General features: G+C 41.2%; 1 protein-coding gene across 1 annotated transcript in view; it reads right to left on the bottom strand.

The window, feature by feature from the left end:
• The window catches only part of SH2D4A (SH2 domain containing 4A), a 60560-nt gene that overhangs the window by 17176 nt on the left and 20231 nt on the right, over positions 1 to 23153 (bottom strand). Inside the window, exons 5-7 of the mRNA XM_032413797.1 lie at positions 7560 to 7640; positions 3138 to 3249; positions 1259 to 1469 (exon numbers count right to left, since the gene is read on the bottom strand). Coding sequence (XP_032269688.1) covers positions 1259 to 1469; positions 3138 to 3249; positions 7560 to 7640 — 404 coding nt within the window. The remainder of the gene's footprint in view (positions 1 to 1258; positions 1470 to 3137; positions 3250 to 7559; positions 7641 to 23153) is intronic.

Below are 23153 nucleotides of genomic sequence, written 5' to 3'. Positions count from 1 at the left end.
ACACCCTTGGAAGAGCCTGGAGAACAGGGGCAGGTACACAAACAGCCCTGCTGGGGATCTGGGGCCAATGCACACACCAGCTCGGGCACTGAAGAGGACCCTGGGCAGGAGCTCACACCGTTGTGACCTGGTCACAAAACTGCGAGGATACCTGTTTCTGATTACTTTTCTTAGGTTTTTGTCCCTAAGAAAAAAACCATTCCCCAAACTGTCACTTTGTAGAACATGATCTTTTAGTTCTGGTCTCCACATCCCAAAATGGAACCTTTCAGTTGAGTAAGTAGAAATAATTATAGTAAAGGAAAAGGTCCACCTTCCTGTTTCCTCTGAGGTCATAATCCCCATTAGGAAAAGCCTTGAAGATCACTACTGACTCCAAGCAAAGAGAGATTTGTTTGCTTTTTATTTCTCCATACTTGTAACAGAGAAATTTCTCCATACTTGTAACAATTTTCAAACTTGGTTTTCATTTCAGAAGGCAAGGCTTTAGATAGTTGTTTCATTCAATCACTATTTGATTCTTTTGGTATATTTTAAATAAGGTCTTTCTATATATTAGAATATGAAGAAATCATAACATCCAGGAGAAAATAATTTTATAATCAGTTAACTAACATAAGGGAAAGGGGGTTTCTGCTATGATATCATTGTATTTTTCTTCAGGGATTCTACAAAACAAACTGTTCTACCTAATTTCCTATAGCCTAGGAGGCAAAGGCACCACCATGACCAAAAAAGTATTCATTCAAAGAAGGAACAGTTCCAAATTCTCAACATATGAACTTGGCTCTGTAACCCAGAATGAGGATTACCATCAAATCTTTAATCCTGAGCAATGAAAATATAACTCTATGATGCCATGAAAGTCAGAAAGCCTTTAGGTTCCTACTTTGATATTGTTTCCTACTAAGAGCGATAGTGAGCCCTGATGAAACCCCCATTGTTTCTGCTTCTCCCCTCACTGGCTCGCCTACTGCCACTAGGTGGGGGTGCGCTGGTGGCACAGGAAGGGACTGAACTCGATGTGCATCCTCTCTAAGTTATTGGGCATCTTAATTATAAGAAACTATGGATATTTTATAGATAAGAAGAGGATGAATCCAGACGAGGTGTCTGGGAAGACAGGCTTAGAGGTGAGGCTGAATTTAATTACACAGGCAGCCAGCTGGTCTTCCACTCCCCATGGCCCATAATGCAATTTGTCTTTAATCAGCCAGTTTCAACTGCTATGCTTAAAGCCATCTGTGTGGCTTCTTACCTAAGAGGCTTTCGAGGGTATCCCGCCAGGTTTAGGAAATGAGGCTTGGGTGGAAGGGGGGGTCTTTTTGGTTTCTGTGGAACACCTGGGGCGCTTTGTGGTCCCTCACTGCTTCTTCCTTTTTCAACCGCTAGGGATAACCTCTTGTAGTCTTCCCGCGCTTGTTTAGCCAAAGAGCGTCTCTTCTCATCAGCTGCTTTGGATTTTCGCACTAGAAAAACAAGGGGGTTTGAGAAAGGCCCTGGTCAGCCCACAGAGATGGTGAGAAGAATCAGCTGGTGAAGAGAGCAGTCTCTCAGGAGATTCTGTCATCGGCTGATAATAACGAACAATCACTATCAACACCTAGGACTCACATAATTCGGGCCTGCACATTCACAATTGCCCAGCATTCCCTGCAGAATTCCTGTCTTTCTAAGGGGTTTTAGGACTTCCTAAGGGGGAGAAGGAGGAGGAGGAGGAAGGGAGGAGACAGAAATGGAGAACCACATGTTTGAGAATTCCCTGCATTTGGGTAAGACTAAGTGATGAGACGCAGCCTGAGTGTGAATTCCAACTGGCTGGGAGCCTTTGAATAGGAAGAGGTGATATCACATCCCTCAGCTCAGCACATCACTAGCAAAGATCAGGCTGTCAGGAACTGCTCGGCGCAGTGGCTCGTGGCTGTGCACAGGGTGAGAGATCGGAGAGGCTCGCCACAGGTCACACTCAGAGCCCCCAAAGAGCTGAACCAAATGTGAATTGGCCTACCAGACCAAAAAAATAAAATGATTCTCACCACAATCAGAGAATGTGCTGGTACACATAAAAAGCACCCCAAAGCCACCTTTTAATGTTGCTTTGTAAAATAGAGGGTTTATTGTTTTGTTTTGTTTCTGTTTTAGCAACACAGTAGTAAAGGGCTCTAATGCAGGATGCTAAGACTAATCTTCATTGAGTGTGTTTGCACTTCAGGTGCTCTTGGTCAAGCCCTGTTATGTTGGACTTCAAAGAGATGCCAAAAATATTCCATTACACTAGAATTTCACTGCATGGAAGTGATTGGATCTTGCAAATATATTCATTTCACAAAACTGTCATGTTAATGGTGTTCATTGTAATGGAACTGAAGACAGGATTCTCCACATCCTGCAAACATTGTCACTCCCATTCTCCTGTTCTCTCTCTCAAGTGGCCTCAAGGGATGACCTGGCTGGTAAACCTCTGAGTCAGCTGGAAACCCTTGTGTCTCAAAGCTGCATTTTTCCCTAGCATCCCTGAGCATGCTCTGCTCTGCTTTAGCCTGCACTGACCTCTTCCTGAGGGGTTTTATCTCTGGCAGTGCTAACTCAAAAAGGAGTCAGGGTTAGGTCATAGGTATGGGAGGGATGCTGATATATCCAACCTGTTATTCCTGGGTTCTTCTATTACAAAGTTAAGGTGAGTTCACTGTTGAAAATTTAGAAAAGTACAGAATAACAAGAATTCAAATAAATCTCAAATCCCATCCCTCCAAAAAAAGTTGTTAACATGTTAATAACCTTCCAGTTCTTTTACTATCCTAAAAGAGGGATATTTTTCATACTATTTTATAATATTTTTTTCTTCTTCAAGTGAAAAAAAGATACAAACATATCCCAAGGTCATTAAACCCTCTTCCAAAACATGTTTTTTCAGAGCTATATACCATTCCATCAAATAGCTATATCACAACTGTGATGGTACAAAGATGAATGGAGAACCTTTCTACTATTCAAGAAGTGACTCGTAAGCCTTTGTGTAACAATTTAGCAATAATTCTCTCAACAACCATTTCAAGTGCTTCTTAGATGGATCATTTGTTAAGAGAAGGAATTGGCCTGGAGGGTCTAAGGTGTTATGGAGGCCTCTGGGTACTCACGAGATGCCTGCCACTCTGAATCTTCTTTCCAGCTTTTATAAATCTGCTTGGTTTTCTCCTGATCTATTTGTTTTAGTTCTTCATCTTGCGTTTTCTTCACGGATTCTTTCTTCTGTTTAAAAACAAAAACAAAAACAAAAACAAAAACAGAAACAAACACTAGTGAGTACCTCTGGCAGTTTTCTGAGAGAAGGAAGAAGAAGAGGGGAGAGGAGGAGGTGGGGAGTCAGGGACACTGAGGGGCTGGTTTCTATGTAACTCCCTCTGGCCCCCTGGCTAGGCAATTTGGGGTTGGTGATACCTGAAGCTGACTTTATCAGGACCTAGCTGTGTGACCACATGGCCCATTACCAAACCTCTCTTAGGCTGTCTTCGCCTAAATAGAATTAGAAAATTGAAAATATTTCATAGGGTTATCGTGAGGGTTAAATAATATTTAAAAAGTGTCTCGCATAGTCTGTAACACATAGTAAGACTCAATAAATATTCATTTTCCTCAAACACAGCACTTAGCTGTTTTAAAGTGAATTCCCTCAAGCAGTGTGTAAACACCGCTTCATGGCAGCAGCATAAACATTGCAGCACCTGACAGGCTCCATGACGATAACGGTACGTTTCTAGAGCAGTCTCAGCCGTGTCTCCATGTGCCCTCAAACCAGTGTGTCTAAAATGTGGTGCTAGGGCCGCCTGGCGGCTCAGTCCGTCAAGGGTCTGCCTTCGGCTCAGGTCATGGTCTCAGGGCCCTGGCATCGAGCCCCACACTGGGCTCCCTGCTCCCTTATCCCTCTCCCTTTGCCCCTCCCCCCACTCCTGCTCTCTCTCTCTCTCTCTCTCTCTCTCTCTCAAATAAATAAAATCTTAAAAAAAATTATTTAAAAATGTGGAACGTACACATGATTTTAGGTGACCCAAAAAGGAATATTTTTTGTTTAAAAAAAACTTTTTTTACAAAGCATCCTCTTCAAGAAATATAAGAAACACGAGTCTTCCTTAAAAAGGAAATTTGTTTTTAAAATTGTAAAATATACATAACATAAAAATTATCATTTTAACCTTTTTAAAAATTGTGGAAGAATACACATAACATAAAAACCATGTTAGCCATTTTGAAGTGAACAGCTCTGTGGCATTAAGTACACTTGAAGGGAATTAGTTTTTAACTAAAGAAAAATTAACACACCAAATCACTTAGGTCTAAAAAGTACTTTTTTGGGTATTGCCTTCTGAGTGCTTATTAGAAAGCTGAATTTAGCACTTGGTGAACTAAATAAAAGCCTCGGTCACCTAAATAATGAAGCAAGTTGAGAGGGTCAGAAAAGACTGACCATGCTTCACTCTGCATCTCAGAATTGACAGGTCTTTTTTTTTCTTTTGTGTTTTCCTACAGAAAGATAAAGACAGGGGTGCCTGGGTGGCTCAGATGGTTAAGCATCTGCCTTTGGCTCAGGTCGTGATCCCAGGGTTCTGGGATCGAGCCCCGCATCAGGCTCCCTGCTCAGTGGGCTCCCTGCTCAGTGGGAAGCCTGCTTCTCCCTCTCCTTCTCCCTCTGTTGTTCCCCCCCCCTTGTGCTCTCTCGTTCTCTCTGTCAAATAAATAAATAAAATCTTAAAAAAAAAAGAAAGATAAAGACATTCTTTCTGTTAAATTATTTCACCCAACTGAAATATAAACATTGATGTTGTGAAACTTGTTTTCAATCATTGTGGGAAGACATAAATCACAGTTAATGTAGGAGGTGATCATTCATACACTGTCTTTCATTTCAGGTGTAACTAAACTTTTGTGTATTTATAATTTTCATTTTTTTTCTTACTTTCTTTCCTGCCTAGAGCTAAGGCCCCTTGGTTTCCTAATATTATAAAAACCAAAAAACAAGCTTTTGGTGTTTTAAATGACTGTTAAAATTTGCTATCACCTTACTGAAGCCATTTATAAACCTGAAATACATAAAAAGGACTGCTAGCAATTTCTAAGCTTAAACAGAAAAAAACTTAAAAGTTGAGCTTTGTTCATCTTCCACATGCATATTTTAAAATGATTTAAAATGATTAGAAAAGAGCCATAACATTAAACCATGATAGCATGGATATTGCTGCTTACGAAAAGCAAGACGTTTACAAAGTGAATCTACTTCAGGAGAAATATTCAGTCACTAATAATGCAGGTGGTACGTGGTTGATGACAATCAAATGTTGGGGAGTGCTATAGCTAGTAAATCATACTCCTTTTTAACCAGCAGTGTTATTATGTATGGGGCACAGAGGGAAAGGAGACACATTAATGAGTTTCACAGAGTAATGGATGAGATGAGCCCTGATCACTCTATTTATTCAGAGCAGCTAGAAACCTTAAGGACTTGTCCTGCCTTTCTCTAAGAATTCCTCCAGAAAATTTACTTTTAGCAAAATCTTTACAGGTTGGTCTTTACTTCCTCTACTTAGGAAACCACACCATTATTTCGTGTTTAGAAGTGTTTGCAAGAAGCATATAGGTCCAGGATGGGGATGGTGAGCCCAAGCGTGTGAAAGTCAGGTAGAGGCTGAGGGGTGAAGGGGCAGCAGGGCTGAGGCTGGACACTGGTCCAAACACCCACAGGCTGAGGTTTAGACATGGGGATGGGCAGTTTGATGTCAAAACATCTCCCACAGAAAGACTCTCATCCCAGCCTGCTAATGGAAATACTTCCCACCGGTTTCCTCATTAGACCCTCTCCATTGCCTCCAAAGTCAGAAAGCTCTGTTTTATTATTTTTGTTCTACAGAGAAGCTGGCTAAGTGATCTATCTGCTTGTTCATTCTGTTGAGTTCCCATATAATTTCTTAAGTTAGAGAAGGAATGCATTCGCCCATGGCTCTGGGTGTTCTCATGCGAGGGTGTGAAGACTGTGAAAATCTGACTGTCTCACATCTAAAAATGCTTGAGAACCATTGAGTCTATCCCCCTTATTTTGGAGACAAGAATGCTCAGGCTCTCTCTTTTCCATCTAGACTCACTCTCTAGATGATCTCATCTTTCATCATGGCTTGACATAACACCAAGATACCAGATTCCTTATAAAAGTATACACGATTTCTCAGCCCTAATCTCCCTTCTCATTCACTGACCTCTCTCCCGTTCCTTGACCATGTCAAGCGAGCTCTTGCCTTCGTGCCTTCATACTCGGTACTGCCTCTGCCTGGGGCATAATTTCCCCGCCATCCACATGGCTCCCTCCCTCATTACTTCAGGTCTCTGCTCCGGTAGTGCCTTCTCAGGGTAGCCTTCTCTGACCACGTCTATAAAAAGCCAATCCCCACCTTCCCAGCATTCCTCAGCTCCCTTATCCTGCATTATTTCTCTCCACAGAACTTATGACCATCTGACCTCATAGATGTGCTTGTTGTCTGTCTCCCTCGTCCAGAATATAAGCTTCCTGAGGGCAAGGATTCTATCTGTTTTGTTCATGATGCTTCCAATGCCTGTGAAAGGGCCTAGCACCTAGGAGAAACTCAACAGATGTTGGCTGAATAAATACACAGATCCTTTGTTTTTCTATCATTTAAAACGAAACAATGTAATCCGGGCAGTGTTACTGAAATTCTCCTTTAGATGCTCTATTGTTGCTGTTTTAGAAAGGTACATGTTATATCAGCAGGATGCACACTGGGACTACACTGCAGAAATTCATCATGGTTTCTCCAAGTCTCCATGCGAGCTGTCCCAGTTCACGCATGTCCCTGCAGATTGCACTGTCCACTGGAACACGGGCCTCTGCCACGGCCCCATCTCAGGCCTGTGGTCACTCAGAACCTTCTCCTTACAGCTCCGTATCTTGCACTACTTTTTCAAACTTTCTGCAGGTCAAATCCTACTATGGTTTCCAGCTGCCCATCTATGCTCCATTTATTGTGAGGAATGTACGATGTGATACAATCTAGCATGATGGAGGAAGCAGGCTCTGCCTGTCGGGGAATCACACCTGGATGGATGTGTGAGAGATCTGAGTGCCCGAAGGTGCTCCTAGCACAGTGGGCATGGATGGCACAAGAGGCTGCTCATCGAACAGGGTCAAGGTCACAGAAACAAGGAACACAAAAGGAACTTAATCTGCATTCACGATTTCTGCCAAGATAAATGCTTCATTTACTGCTCTCTGAAATCAGTCTTCCCTCAGTGTTCGCTGCAGCCCACGATGTTGTCTCTGTGTTAGATCTTCCATGAGGAGTTTAGCAGATATGTCTTGGCATCTGTTCTTTCCATGATACTCAAGACTTTTCCAACTCCAGATAAACAGGTATGAATAGCTATGTTCACAAGCTTTTAAAGACAGATTTCACATTCTGCTGCTTTCATTTCTGCATGAGACTAATACACCAATTTGTGAAACATTAGTGGAAATGGCTATGCATTTAGCCCCCTGAAGACAGAATGTAAGTCTTTACCTGGTGAAATCCATATGTCTTCATACGATTGATAGAATCTGCCAACATTTGTTGAATATTTCTTGAGGAACTGGAGAGTGACTAAAAATTAAAGGAAACATGTTTTTATACCATTTAAAGCTACAATGCAATTTCAGTAGATAACCTGTTCGTGCTTCTCTCATTTCAATGTCCCCTAACGTGCCCCTGCCCCGCTGGTGGATGCACCCAAGTTTCCCACCGCCACCTGAGTTCCTGAGCCAATAATGACTGAGGCAGCAGGTATGCAAAGCCTCAGCGCCTTCCCACTCAGTAGGGCTTAGAAATGAATTATTGCTCAAGATCCTGGAGCTGGTGGTTTGCTCATGACAAGTGGGTTTCTGTATTTTATTCCCAGCTGGCCCTAGGTTCCCTGAATGACTTCTAGACATCACCATTATTCCTTAATTTAAATTCTCTTCTTCTCTTCATCCCTGCTCTACCTCATCCCCTGTTTTAGCTCAGACCAGAGAAACTCAATCTCTGCCATTTAACTGCATATGCCTTGCTCCCTATCTAGGTAGGACCAGAGGAATGACTGGAATATCAGTTCGTTTTGTGGGAGCCCTGCCCACTTTCCCTGCCTGATTGCACTCCCTCCCCTCTTCTCCCACCACTATTACCCAGACCACTGTCTGGGTTTCTGCTGCTCCAGACAGATTCCCAGGAGGCAACTCCTGCCAGTGGGGTTCCCAGATCCATTGCCTGGATTCCCTGGTGTCACTCTTGCCTGCCACATGCCAACTGCTCAGGCATTGTGACTGATCTGGCATATCACACTGAGGGCCTCTTTAGACCAGGTCAGTTACCTGGCCCCTGTCACCCTGTCCCTGGCCCGAGCGCAGAGTCTGGGCCAAGTCCCAGCATGAAAAGCCACATGCCCCATACAGCTTAATAGAGCCACCTGCAGCCCAGGATTTATGTGCCTTGTGCCTGAGGATTCACTCCTGAATTTTGGTATCAATCAGAAATTGTCAGTAAATTTTCAGAAAAATGTTGGTACCAAGATTCAGTGTGGAGCACAGAGGATACTTTAGGGTCATTACTATGCCATGTGATAAACCAGTGTGGCTACCTCAATTTTACCCCCTTTTTCACAGTAGCTATACTATATTTCCCAGCTGCCCTAGCAGCTAGGTGTGCCCGTGGGAATATGTTATCTCCACTATAATGCAGGTGATAACTGGTATTTGCCACTTCTCTTCTAGCCCTTAAAACCTCCTTAACACATGCCTCTAGACCACTTCCCTTTCCTTTGGGCTGAAATGGTGATCACAGTTATGCTACTGCTAAAGACAGGAGAGCCATCAAAAGCCCGGTCCCTAACTGACTGTATGGACCTGGGCCCTCCTGAACCAGAACCCATCCTGGATGTTATAAGACAGAAAAATGAACTTCTGTTGTGTTTTGACCATTGCGGTTTTGGTCTATTTGTTACAAAAGTTTCGTCTATCTTAGTTGATAAAACTGGCCATGGCAATCGCTTGTGGCACCCTTCAAGCCCTCTGTTGGGCATTTTGACTATTATGGGGACTGCTATTAGTCATGGAAGGTCCATTATGACCAGGCACTGTGCTAGTGACTTAATAAGTATTATTTTTATTTCTCACAACATCTCTGATGGATGGGCAACACAATGCCCAATTATCAGAGGAAGAGGCTGAATGGCAGAGGAGTTGTGTATCTGGCTGGCATCACACAGCTGACTTGTTCCAGAGTTTATACTTTTTCCACTATGTCAACATTGTAACGATAGGAAATGAGTTGTAGGTCAAAAGTTTCTTTATGCTTATTACTTGGCAAAAAAAATGAATCCTACAGGTTTCACAACTACTACCTACCATATTCTGTCTTGTTTTTTAATATTATAAAAGGATACATAACTGCTTTGCATCCAAAATAGTACAGTCACCAGTTCTTATTTATGAACAGGTTAGAACTGTTCCAACAGGTTTTGTGTATGTCTGTTCAAAAACCCAGTGTAATTTTGAAGGGCTTGGACTTGCAGCCTCTGAATAAATGTCCACCATAAGGAATGTGAGCTTTAAAAACAGGCTCACTCTCCCTTTCTTCAATGATATAAGATCTGTGGGGCATCATTTTGCAAAAAGGATCAGTTTCTTCTATGTTGAAAATTAGGAGGCAGGTAACCACCCTCTCTTGCCTCCTTAAGCACCGTAGATAAGGTTCCAGCTACAGTAGCTCTACAACCGCCTCTCCACTGGTTTGTCACAGGACCTGGACCCATGCGGCTGGCAGAGCTTTGGACCAAGGATTTGTCAGTGGTATGTCCACCACACTCAGCCTTTAAGCTCTCGAACAAACTCTCAGTTGTTTCCCGAATTAGCATCGGGCTAACAGGTAGCTGACATGTCTCTTCTAACATATATTCTACTTTGTCAAACATTGTTCCCCCTATCACTTGCCAATTACTGTCATGGGTATAATACTTTAAGCATACTGTATGAGTTATTCTTTGTTCCTTAGAATTATTTGTTCAACTGAATGATTCATCTTATATACACATACATTGTTTTCTCAACACTTGCTTTTTTTTTATCTTAATTTTTTTTCCATCATTTATCTATCACCAAGGGCAGACTACCCCAAGATGGACCACTTTGGCATGCAGATTATTTTTGAGTTAAAAGCAATCAAAACACAGCATATTCAGGAAAAGCTCTTTACCTCCCCACCTCAACTGCCTAAAAGAATTTAGATAAAGGACCTGCTCCAGGAAGAGAACTATCACTATAGATAACTACATTATACAATGAACTAGGTATGGCAGAGAGGGAAGAACAAGCAAAGCCTGTTTGATCAAAGTCCTCTATGTCCCATTCTTTTTGAGTGGCCCAGCAAACATTTGTTCACCAAACACTTACTCCTTTTCATCTTCCTGTGAATTGCATTCCTCCCCTTTAAGTCCCAGACCCTTAGCCTCTTTCTCCTTAGTTCAGGATGATATATATATACTTCATTTTGCTTGACTGTCTTTGGAATTTCCATGTCTGTGTGGGTTTCCCATACATATGAAATTAAATTTGATTTTCTCCTGTTAATCTGTCTCATGTCAATTTGATTCTTACTCTGGCCGGAAGGACCTAATGGGCAGAGGAAATTCTTCCTCCCTGACACCAGCATTTCAACATTCTCACTGCTTTTGCACTTATCAGAAATGATGAGGTTATTCATATTCTTAAGATAATTCAAAACTAAGCACAGGCACACACATGAACCAGACAATGAAATGGATGTGATGCTGGGGACTGATGGGACGTGTGTGACCATCAGCACCATCTGCTGGAGCCAGTCAGAGTTGCCTGTCTTTCTTTGTCAGAAGGTTTCGGTTCTGTCTTCAGTATACCAAAGCTCAAAGTTGGTTCTTGAGTAGAAGAGTCTGAGCATAAATAATTTCGATTAGTTTAACAACCATCCAGTTAACAACTACATGATACTTCTACTGAAGTACTTCTATATGTTTAAAATATATTGTAAACTCCAAAACTATTCACATATACTAAGAACCACATTTATAAAAATTCTAATTTTCAAGGTGAATCAAGATTTGCCATTATTCCAAAGTGCTAAAATAATGTGGAGAACTAATCAAGACTTGTGTAGAGCAGGTTCATTCGGATACACTTACACGTTCTATAAATCCATGGAATACAAGTTCAAGTTCAATGTAATAGACTAACAATGGTATATCCAAAAGAGATTTCCTTTATTGAAAAACAAAACCAGATTACAAAGACTCAAAAGTGATGATTAATGACACCAATACCAGCTGGAGACAATCTTAGGAATACTGTTGCCACTTTGAGCATTCTCAGAGTGAAGATAAAGAGGCTTCTTAGAGAGGGTACCACCCGTCTGAAGCTTCCGTATGATGTTGTGCTCCAAGGAATATACTCTTTAGTTATTCCTATTTGTAACACAAGGAAGAGAGGAAAACTACCACCTACCTGCATAATTTTTGCTTTCAAAGCACTTTCAAGTCCAATATATCATTTGACCTTCATTACCAACCCCACAAGGGTGTCAAAGCAGGTACTGTCCCTTTACCAAAGAGCAAAGCTGACCTGTTAATAGGTAGGAAAGCAGAGACTGAAACCCATGTCCTTTCCATGTCTACAGCTTGCTCTTTCCATGGGGTGTCTCAGAGAGAACAGATGTTCGTCCTCATGCATACAAGCCTCTGCAGCCACCTCCCATTTGCTACATTAAAGATGTGTCTGCAGCTGCTGAAACTCTAGGGGCAGAGTTAAAGCAATCTTACCTGCTTCATATTTCCCTTATTTAAAAATAAAAACTGCCGTCAAATATTTATGCAAAAGCTCCACAAAATAAAGTGAAAACTTGAATGTCAGTGACATCAGAAGCTAGTGGACTTCCTGCAGATACCGAGTCAGAATGGTCCCCTCTAGTCAGCACAGGCCCAATTAGATCTGGGAGTGGAGCCCATCTGTATTGACCAAAGGGTGGTATGAATGTTTATATATATTTTAATTACCATTAAGCTTAAAAGCATGGCAATTCAAATCTATATAAGCAACTGGATTATCAAAAGATGCTGTAGCATCAGTATTACATGGTTACAAATTACATTTTCCCCCAGAGACTACGTGTCCTATGAGGATTATTCTAGTTCTACTCACTTTTAAAATGTGATTTGAAAAATAGTTCGTTCTGGCTTTTAATTTATATTCACTCTGTTTAAAAGTAGGATTATGCAATTTATTAATTCCAAATAAACCAGAAAGCTCCAAAAAACAGAAAATTTTTTAAGAGCTGAAATGTATTTTTTATTTGCCTGAAATTCATACACATACGCCGCACTGTATTTCAAAACCAATTATATGGTTCTCATGCCCCACTGTGTGTTTAGCTAGCACAATCATAGGTATTGTGACAGAAATAGAAGAAATACTTTTTTTATACTGCAAATGTTTGGAGGTAGCTTACAAAAACATATACAATAAAAATGACAAAGATAAAAATAGGTAAACTGCATGATCGGGGAAAACAGATAGGATATGAAGAGGAGGGAATAATTAGAAGAAATAAAAGACACTGTCCTTGCTCTCAAGGAGATTACAGTCTGGGGAGAAAACTCAACCTGAAAATTGTATGAAATATGAGAAGACAGTGCGTCATTATAATAACTCTGAGGTAAGATTATAAATACATATTGAGCTCAGAGGAGAGGGAGGCCACGGAAGGCAGGAGTAAGGTTTAGATAAAAAGGTGATAGGACCTGGACAATGAAGAATGGAGAGATTTTTGAATAGGTTATCAGGGAAAGCAAAGGACATACAGGGGACCAGACCTTATGCAAAATGGCTCAGCAGCAACCATCAGGCAGGCATGTTTGTGGGGAGATGGAAAATCCATGACTAATACAGAAAACGTGTAGTCTGTAGTTCGCTCATGGCCAAATGCTGGCAAGTCATGAAAGGCAAGCAGAAGTATTTACCTTGATGCTGCTAGAGGTTTCCTAATACAGAAGTGATGTGGGAAAAAGATGTGCCCAGCAATTGTCTATAAGATTAGGATTATGGCGATAAGCAGGGGGGTCAGGGAGCCGGGGAGAACATGAGGAGATAGGGAGCTATACCTTGAACGGGGAGGGCAGAGGGAATGAAGAGGAAAGTAAAGTCAGGAGAGACATAAACAGAAAATTTTTAGCATTCATTTTTTATGGTAAAGATGAAAATGATGAATTAACAGGCTAAAACCAAGAGTTTACTTTTGAGAACAAACTACTACGTTAAGTATTTAGCCATCTTGTTCTTACACCTCTTAAATCCATGGTACTCCTCAATGGACTGCAGGTTAGAATAATAACCTCCATGAAGGCAAAAGACCGTATCTGCTTAATTTACTGGTATCTGGGGCCTCAGCAAACAGAACAGTGACTGGCACTTAGTAAAGGCCTCAATAAGTATTTGGTGCATGAATGAACTCACCATAAATTCCAAAACACTTTCTCAATCATTAAAAAATATTCAGTCTAGTTTTAATATTAATCAAGAGAGACAATTAAAATTCTCTGAAAATCGATGGCCTGTAACTCACCTAGTTTGCTAACCAGGTTACTGGAATAATCAGATCATCCTATTTCCAGCCATTTTAAATAAAACTTCCCAACGATGACTATAATATTAAGCATTTGAGCATACTGGGATTTAGCTTTTTCTTTCTAAAATAATAAGAGAGGCAGAATAAAGAAACTGCCTTGATAAAGTTACAAAGGAGAATAATATAGAGTGGAGATATCTTCCAAAGGCCAACTAGACTAACAAGATGGAAAACAGGACAATCAATTTTACTAGTGAAAATATGGTACATGGTCCCCATGGAATGATTTTTTTGAAACATGAATTAGGACAACGGATACCCTAGGGAGTCTTTTCCCTACTTTGCTAATATTGTTCCTAGTAAAATCTGTGCACAGGGACTACTGGATAGACTGACTTAAAAGTACAGCAGACTCTAATATGCTGTGTAGTTTTTAATCTTTAAATAACACATCATCGGGGTTTATTTTGCACATATTAGAGCATCGAACTATCATACTGGATGAACATCTGTCCACTTCCATTGCACCTTCCTCCTACAACCCTCAAAGCAATGTGCAAACAGCAGAACTGGGCAGGGATGTGCTCAGAAAATGCAATAATGCAGAACTGGTAAGGGCTGTTAGGGCAAAGCATTTCAGATATGAAAGAGTTCCAAAGGCCACCCTCACCATCTCACCAGGGACACACCTGATATATGTTCCCTGAAAAACGAAAAGAAGACAAGCAAGGGAAATAAAGTAATTATTAAATATAAAGTATAAGGATAAAGTAATAAAGGATTGTTAAGAGAATAGAGTCTTAAAAGCACGATGGCTATGGGAAGTCTTGACACAACAGAATATAGGAACCTAACTATAAATAATAGAAAATAATATTTATATCACACATAATACCATACAAAATGCTTCAATAAAAATTGCTTCATTTGGATTGTTCTCACATCCAATCCAGTGATGCGTAGCTCTAATAACCGCCATTGTTTAGGTAGGAAATAGAGCCCCAGACATATTAAATGAGTAAGTGGTCAGCAGGACCTCATGTCTCTAGACATGTCTCCAGGATTCATAATTTCTTCTTGGCACACTACTTCTAGTGAGTTGGATAAGCAAATTACTATAAATATCATGCAAAATAAAGTTGTGGTACCAACTTCATAATGTGCAATTCTCAAGACTAGAAATAGTTTTCTCTTTTGTCATTTACTTTATATTAAGCATTTTATACAACATACTGCTGTTAAAAACACAGCAGCTTAAATGGTTTCTAAGGCCCTAGGATTTTGTAATTCTATCTTATATAAAATTTTATTCTACAGACTACCATGAAATTCTATTACAGTTACATGGAAACTACTTGGATAATTGTGTAACTTTCCGATTATGGCTCTACTTTTGAATTAATAAAATGAACACAACAAATCCTTCATCTGTTTTTGCCTAGTATACCCAACACTTTCTCTCTCACAAAAACAATACTGAAATGCTTCCTGCAGGTATACCAGAAGGGAATATACATCAAGACAAACAGTTACTGGTTTGGGATTCTCCCTCTTTTTTCTTCACATCTGTTGAAAAGAAAGCTACAGGCCCAAAACGGTGTCATTTAGGTTGAGGCTCCAAGTCAGTAAACCAAGACTTAATACCTAACCTAACTGCAGTTTCAACCCCCCAGAAATGTGACCTTTCAGCAGCCAACATGGGAATTTCCTGGCCAGCACTAGGAATTTTACTGATAGACCCCTTCCGTTCCCTTAGGAGGGCGACCTTGCCTAAAACAATGGAATCTTTGCTAATAATTTCCTTTTCTCCACTCCCTCTCTACTCTTCCTTTTCTGAGCCCTTTGGAGCGCCCCTCTACTTGCTAGACAGCCATGCTGCCCAATTCATGAACCAATTAATAAGCCAGTTAGATCTTTAAAATTTGCTCAATTTAATTTTTGTTATTTAACACATCCAATTCAATCCTCAAAATTCTAGCCTGCATTTCAGGAATACATTTTCCCATTCTGTTTACATTGGGGTTCCTTATTATAAATGTGAACCCAACTCCCTTCAGGGCTTGACGATATAGCCGTGCGCAGGTAAGAGCGAGGCAATGCCACTGTGGTTCCACCACGCCCAGGCTCAGGCCATCTACTCCAGGTGGGGTGCAGACTTCTCCATCCTGCCTACTCACCAAGCTTTAGTACTCAGCTCCAAGGAACCGTGATCTAAGACTACTTTACTAATACACTAATTTACACTCTTTACAAAAAGCACAAGCCACATATAACCCAAAACTTTGGTTGCTCTACAAGTAGCACTTGGAGAAGAATAGGGAAAAAAACCAATTCTTTTCACTTCTTTCAAAGAAGTGGCCCTGATCTGAGTATCTTGCTTCTGAATCTCTCCTTTATAAAGGCAAACAACCCAAATCTGGTTTTAGACAACTGCTGGTTTCTGAGTAGAGAGCAAGCTTAACTTTTTGGTTTGGAAGGGATGTATGGAAGAAGGAAAACCCAAGCGGAAGTCCTTCATTATGTCTGGAAATAGTTTTACAGAGTGCTCCTTCACCGCTGTCTACTGATGGGAACACAAAGCTACCACCATGGTGTCAATGTCAAGGTTACAGTGAAAATGTAGAGTTTAGTAGCATGTTTTTGTTATCATCCTGTTATAGTAAAATGACAGATTTAAAAACATACCAAAGCCTTGAGACAGTGTGTGCAAAGCAGGGGTACAGATGCAAGAGGTGTCATCTCTAACTCTCGTTCTTTAAAGATATGAAGAGGAGGACTCTCATTCAAAATGTTTAATCTATGAGCCTCAAGGTTTTTTGGGGTTATTTTGGTTTTTTTTAGGAATGCTTTGAATCCCGGATGTTTGTGTTCTAATTTTTTTAATCTTCTGTTTTGCAGTATGGTCCACTCTGAAGGCCATTTGTACAAAAATAACAAGTAGTTCTCTGGAGATAAAATCTACACGTGAGCAGATCTAGTTTTATTCAAGGTCCCTTTGGGGGCAAGGGCAGTCAGTCTACTGATTAATGAGTTCCCAGCCTACAAATTACATATAAACAGAGAAACACAAAGGGACTTACCTTTGAATTAGCATACTCTGCCAGTCTCCCAACCACACTGAGAACTGTTCTGTCCTCCCCCAAATTCTCTGACACCAGGGTGGGGAAAACACCGACAGCATCCAGAGGACTGTCCGCATCCAGGGTCCCTAAGATCTCCACTTAGCTGCAGGAGATACCCAAACTTACCCAAACTCCCCAGGAGGGGGTGCCTCACACAGTGCATCATCTGGCATTTTCTCTGGCTCCTGTTAACTCCCCCTCACACTTGCCTTTGCCTGGGAATGGCGTCTGCTTCCCAACCTGCATGTCTCAGAACCTGGCTGGGTGAGAGCTAAATCCTGATATTTACCATCACCTCCGGTTCAGTGACAGGCACCCAGGAACTCTAAGTGTTTAACCGTGATCCACTGAGAACCACAACACTCTCACTAAATATTAAGCAGAGCATTATTTCTGAGTTTTCCAAGCACTATCACCACTGTCAAAAATAAGGACAGGACAGGTATCTTGTAGAGGGCAATAGCTTTTCAGAATAAGAACTTTACACTCAGCTCTAATCCAGGCATTACTTTTAGCCTCCTCCTCAGATTGCACAAACCATAGAGCCTCCCGGGCCTCCAGCTCTTCATCTGAAAAGTGAAAAGCACCAAGGCTGGGCTCATGATAAAAATAGCATCTTATAACTGAAGAACTTCAGGGAATAATTCTTGCTGCTTCCATTAGATGATCCTGGGCAAGCACCCTCATGTTTATAAATTTTCTCAGCTTCCTTTGTAAAGAAACAGTGTTGCTAATTTAATCCCTATTTTATAGGGATCCTTTTTACAGTATCCTTACAGGATACTGCCCAGAGTCACAGAGCTGTCTGGGAGGACTGAAGCCTCGCTTCCCAGACAAGAGGTTTTGCCCTGGGTCAGTGGTACAGTTTCACAGTATCTGGTACTTAATTGGGCAGTCTTACCTTTGGCTATCTATTTGTTAAAATGAAAATTTTAAAGCAACATAAGTATATTCTTTAAAAATTTTTTCATAAAGATTATCTTGAGTGTGAAGAAAACTGTTCTGAGACTGGACCCCAAGTTTTCTAAACCCTGAAGTGGGGATCCAACAACTCTTCTCAAAACCCCCAGTTTGCTTCTCAGGGTTCTAAGGGTGAAACAGAAATTCTTCAGCCTTAGACTTGGGACAAATTTTTCATTATTCTACAAGAGATCTCCTTGGATGAATTCATCTGCTAATGAAGATACAAAATAAATCATTATTATATTGGTATAAAATAATCCAAAGGTAAACCTATAGATTGGGCTGTTTAGTGTTCTGGTTCTGTTAGAAATTAGTTGGACAGTTAGGTAGTCAGGGCCAGGGTCCCCAACAAGAAGATCTGGAGTCAGGACAGCTAACAGCACTAACATCCTGTTTTATAGCTTAGGCAGGACTGCATTAGCTTTCTGCTTTGCAGCCTTTGCAGAATTGACTTTTGTAAAACATCCTAAAGTAAAAGAATTAACCACAAAGCATTTGTCACCATCATGGGCAAGGGGCAGTTAAAACATAAGCCTCCAGATGTCAGCAAAAAAGACCATCCACACGTGGACATTAACCTAAATAGGTAGACAGATATGTGACCAAAGCCCTGATTGGCAGGACTCAGCACACTCTGCTTGCTGAAGATAGTTCCGCAAAAGAGCTCATAAAAATCCCTAAACTTAGAGCGGCGCCTGGGTGGCTCAGTCAGTTGGGCGTCTGCCTTCGGCTCAGGTCATGATCCCAGGGTCCTGGGATTGAGCCCTGCATCGGGCTCCCTGCTCAGTGGGGAGCCTGCCTCTCCCTCTGCATGCTCCTGCTCTGCCTACTTGTGCTTTCTCTATCTCTGTCAAAAAAAAAAAAAAAATCCCTAAACTTGGAAACTCCAAGGGCAACCCTCTGGGTCCCCTCCCTCTCTGGGAGCTTTATACTACTGCTCAATAAACTTTGCTTTACTACCCACCACTCTTTGGTCTACCTCTTCATTCTTGAAAGAGGCCAAAGTGACCAAAAACCACAGGCACTAAAGGCAAAAAATCCTGCAACAGTTCCACGGAAGGAAGGGTACATCTCTCTACATTTTTTATATGTGAGAAGATTAGCTCTTTCCCAGGTGGGCCAGAAGATACAGTTTTGAGTCTGGGATGGAAGGCTGTGGAGAAAAGCTCAGACTAGGATTGCCAATTGACTGGGAAAGACAATGCATACTTCTATTTCCAGAAATGAGATTGGGTTCACCTCAGCCTTGTACTACTGGCCTTGAACCTCACATCTTTGCCTAAATTCTGGTTGAATATGAAAGTCCAGACCTCAGGGTGAGGCTTATCCATTGAAACTCTATAGAAACTCTCCTTTACAGCTGTACTGATATGAAAAATATTTGACTTCAGGTCATGCCTATGGGCGTTGTTTTAAGGTCGTGAATGTTTGGAGCCGGAAAAATGTATGAGGAATCATCTCAGCAAACATCCCATCTCAAGAGCTAACTGATGGCCAACAATCTGAGTAAGTGTGAAAAGGATTCTTTCCAAAGCTTGCAGATAAGAACCTGCCTCAGCCAAAACCTTGATTTCTGCCTTGTAAGACCCTAAACAGAGGACCTAGCCAAGCCTTGTCAGAATTCTGACCAAAGGAGCTGTCAGATACCAAACAGGTATTATTTGAAGCCCTTTGGTTTACAGTAATTTGCTGTGGCAACAACAGAAAACATACATGAGACAAGCCTGGCTCCTGTCCCATCATGTGGCCTCTCAGCACCTCAAATGCACCCTCCAGGTCCCAGCCAAAGTACCTTCTCCAGTCAGGCTGCTCTCCTCCCTGTATCCCCACACATGATGCTTTCCTTTTTCTCACCACAGACAGTCTGCATTTCCCTTAGGCCTTCCCCCATCCCTGCCTTCCACAAACCAGTGGAGCCCTGGCCACTTTCCAGCTAGAACTTGATTATGTCCTGCCTTACTTAGCACTTAGTGCTTCTAATCTTTCTTCTAACCCCTGAAGGACGAAGACCTTGTCCTGTGCCTCCTTTGCAGCTCCATAACACCTATCATTACATGTATTGGGACCCTGATAAATACTTACTCAGAGAAGCACTGATTCAATCCATCCGGCCAAACCGTGCAAGATCTTCACCCATGCAGCCTGCATGCAGGACACACTCACAGAGAGGAGGCAAGGCTTCAAGTACTTCTAGCTGAAACAAACCCTTGGATTTTTACTGGGGTTTGCAGTTTTTCAAACATTCCCAAATATATTATCTCATGTAATTTCTACAAAAAAACCATGAGATAAACAAGGCAGGTATTTTTTAATTCCCAGTTTTTATAGTTGAGAACACAGAGGCTCCAAAAAGTTCAGAGATTTGCCTAGCTAGCAAATCTGCCTCGTGATAAACCCTGCCACACTGTGATGCTGTCACAATGTGGAGCAGAGATGCTGCTCTGAAGATCTGGGAAAGAGCTGGGAGAGAAACAGCACGGCGGAGCCCTGAGCTCTGGGAAGCACCACTGCCGTGAAGTCAGACTGTTGCAAGGTTTCCAGGCAGTTTGATGTAACTGGTTTAACCATGTCTGTTTCTCCACTGCTTCCCCAGGCTTCCTCTTCCTCTTTCTCCATGTTTTCTTACAGGAAAAGTTCTTCTGTTTAATTTTAAAGCTAACAACGTCTGGGTCTAAAGCATTCCTGCTCTAGGGAAAAAAAACCCCAAACTCTAATTCCAACAGTATGATCATTAAGATACAGATGTGAATACCTTCCCTGGGGCACGATGAGATGGCCAGAGCGCTGGCCCTACGTTAGAGGAGCTGGTTTACGGCCCCGGCTCCACCTCTACTCAGGCTTTGCAGAAACCACTGCCCTTGATTCGTCCACTCAGAGAGCAAGAGCCTGTTTCACACCTATGTTTGTTGTGTGCATGAAGTGAAATGGCAAATCTAAGTCTTTTGACAACTATACAGGGCTATACACATTTTAAATGTCAAATTCCTCACCTCAACCACTATCACCCCAATTACTAGCACTAAGGCAAATCTGCCTGCTCCACCAATAAATATCCCAGGCTCCTGGCTGTGCTCTCAGGATGTACTGTTTTCTTCCGGTGATGCTGGCTGTGGCATTCATTTAGGCTGATTTCACCTTATTCAAAATACTACTGGTAAACAGGGAGGACAATGAAGGAGTAAGTGTTGAATTTACCCGAAGTCCTACACAGACCCAGAGGGGTCCCTGACTATGTTTGCCTTGACCCTTTCATAAGATAATCAGAGCAGAGCTAAAAAACACTGGCTGACACAAATGCAGAAATACCGTTTACTCTGATGCCTCAGTACAAATACAAGGGGTCACTATTAACCAGAAGAACTGCTTCCCATAACTAACTGACTCTACAGAAGAGCTTCTACAGTGCTGAATGCACATCAATATCTGGGCTGAATTTAACTTTCCCCTACTCTCCATAGCCCTTTGGAGAGTTTAGATCAGATGAGTAAGGGGTGCTTTCAGATTCAGGTCTGGAGTTCTCTGGTGATGATCTGTCATATGGAAATTTATTACGAAGCTAACAAGGCCATTTTACTTTAGTAAATCTGTAGTTGGTTTTCCGTGAATATTTTTCATAATTCTGGAAGACTGAGTGCTCTTTAAACCTGTCCATGGTTATTCAGATAAGCTTCATGATCACTAACTTCAATAAAAACTGCCTTACAATTTTTCTTTTTATAATAAATTTTAGGCCATGTGTAGACAATGAAAGTTTAAAGACATGACAATATCTTTCTAGATATTATAGTTAAAATAAATTATGGATGAAATGTGGACCTCTTTACTGTGCAAGCCTGAGTTGCATTTTGGAAACATATTGGATGACTCCCAAAGCTCTAGTCTTGGTTTCTCACCAGAGTTCTTGTCTAAAGGTACAGATCTGGGGAATACAATGAATTCTGTTTAAACACACCAGGGTTGTGATGAGAATGAAAGTAGATAAACAAAAAGGAGAGCTTTCTAACTGATTTTTGGGCAAACCACTTATCTCTTTGAGCATTAGTCTCCATCTGTACAAAAGAAATACCTGCATTGTCTATTTCACAGGAGTATTATGAAATGAAATGACCATATGAGAGAAAGTTTTGCAAACTGTCAAATTGTATACACTTTATTATTATGTATAAAATCAACTTATATCTATTGCTACCACCTCAAGTGGCATGCAGAATCCTTGATATCTCTAAACTAGACTCTCTTCCTTTAAAACTAGCTTCTCCTCCAGATGTTCCTGTTTATGCTGATAGCACCTCCATTATCAAAGGCATCTAAGCTTAGAAACTTGGGGTGTGCTAGAAAGCTTGCCCCTCCACCCACTCTGATCCATGAATAATCAGTTCAAATTTAAAAATTTCAAAAGATAAATCTGACCAGGTCAAACTCTTGCTCAAAAATTTTTGACAATAACCAATTGTTCTTGAACAAAGGGGCCAAAACAAAGTTGTCCCCAAGACCCTGTCCTGTCTGGCCTTGCCCACCCTCTCACTCAATCGTATGCTCTCCTCTGTCCCTTCCACACTCCAGCCACACAGCCTTCTTTGGGCTCTCCAAAGCCCCCTGTTCTTCTAGCTACACAAACCTTTGTCCATGTTGTCCCTTTGCTGGAACCGCCAGCCCTGGTCATCCTCTGTGATCATCTCCAGCCCCATGTCCTCTGCAAAGCCACCTGTGCTTCCTGCCAGTGCTCAAGTTCTAGTGTAATGGGGGTGCACAGAAACATATCCTTTTCTTGAGGTCACTTATTATCTTTTGAAATGACGGGTTATATGAAGTCTCTCTTTGCTTTCTCAACTATAAAGTTCATTTAGCAGTTCATTCCTTCAACTTATTCTAAAGTTCAGCAGTGATTCTGTTTTTACTCCTACACTATAATCTCAATGCGTAGCACATAATGGGTACTTTTTAAATGAATGAGTAAATCAGTCAATGTTGAGATCTTCTCCTTTGTGTGTGTGTATTACGTATATATGTGTGTGTATAAAATATAATCCCTATAATATTTATGATATAGTAAAACAATAATAGCCATGGTACTTAACTTCATTTTAATCTTTTGTTCTTTTGAAAAAAAATTTTGAAAATTTTTGAAAAAAAATTTTTCTAGGAAAGTACTGTAATTCAAGCACAAAGATTAGCATGCATACTCAATGCTTTGGAAAGAGGTTTTTGGCTCTTGCTATTGTTGTTCTTCATTTTAGGGGTGCTAGAAAAGGAGTCTGCTGTTTGGAGGGAGTTTGGTATTAAATGTGGAATACAAAGCAGCCCTGGGAGAGCTTGCATGCTTCACTGAACATGTGAGGAAAGGACGCAGGTCTGACCTTGGGATATAAACCAAATTTTAGAATTTTGTACCCCTAAATATTTTGAG

The sequence above is a fragment of the Phoca vitulina genome, unplaced genomic scaffold (genome assembly GCF_004348235.1).
Source record: "Phoca vitulina isolate PV1807 unplaced genomic scaffold, GSC_HSeal_1.0 scaffold15, whole genome shotgun sequence".
Classification (NCBI taxonomy): Eukaryota; Metazoa; Chordata; class Mammalia; order Carnivora; family Phocidae; genus Phoca; species Phoca vitulina.
This window is presented reverse-complemented; position numbering and strand designations above follow the sequence as displayed.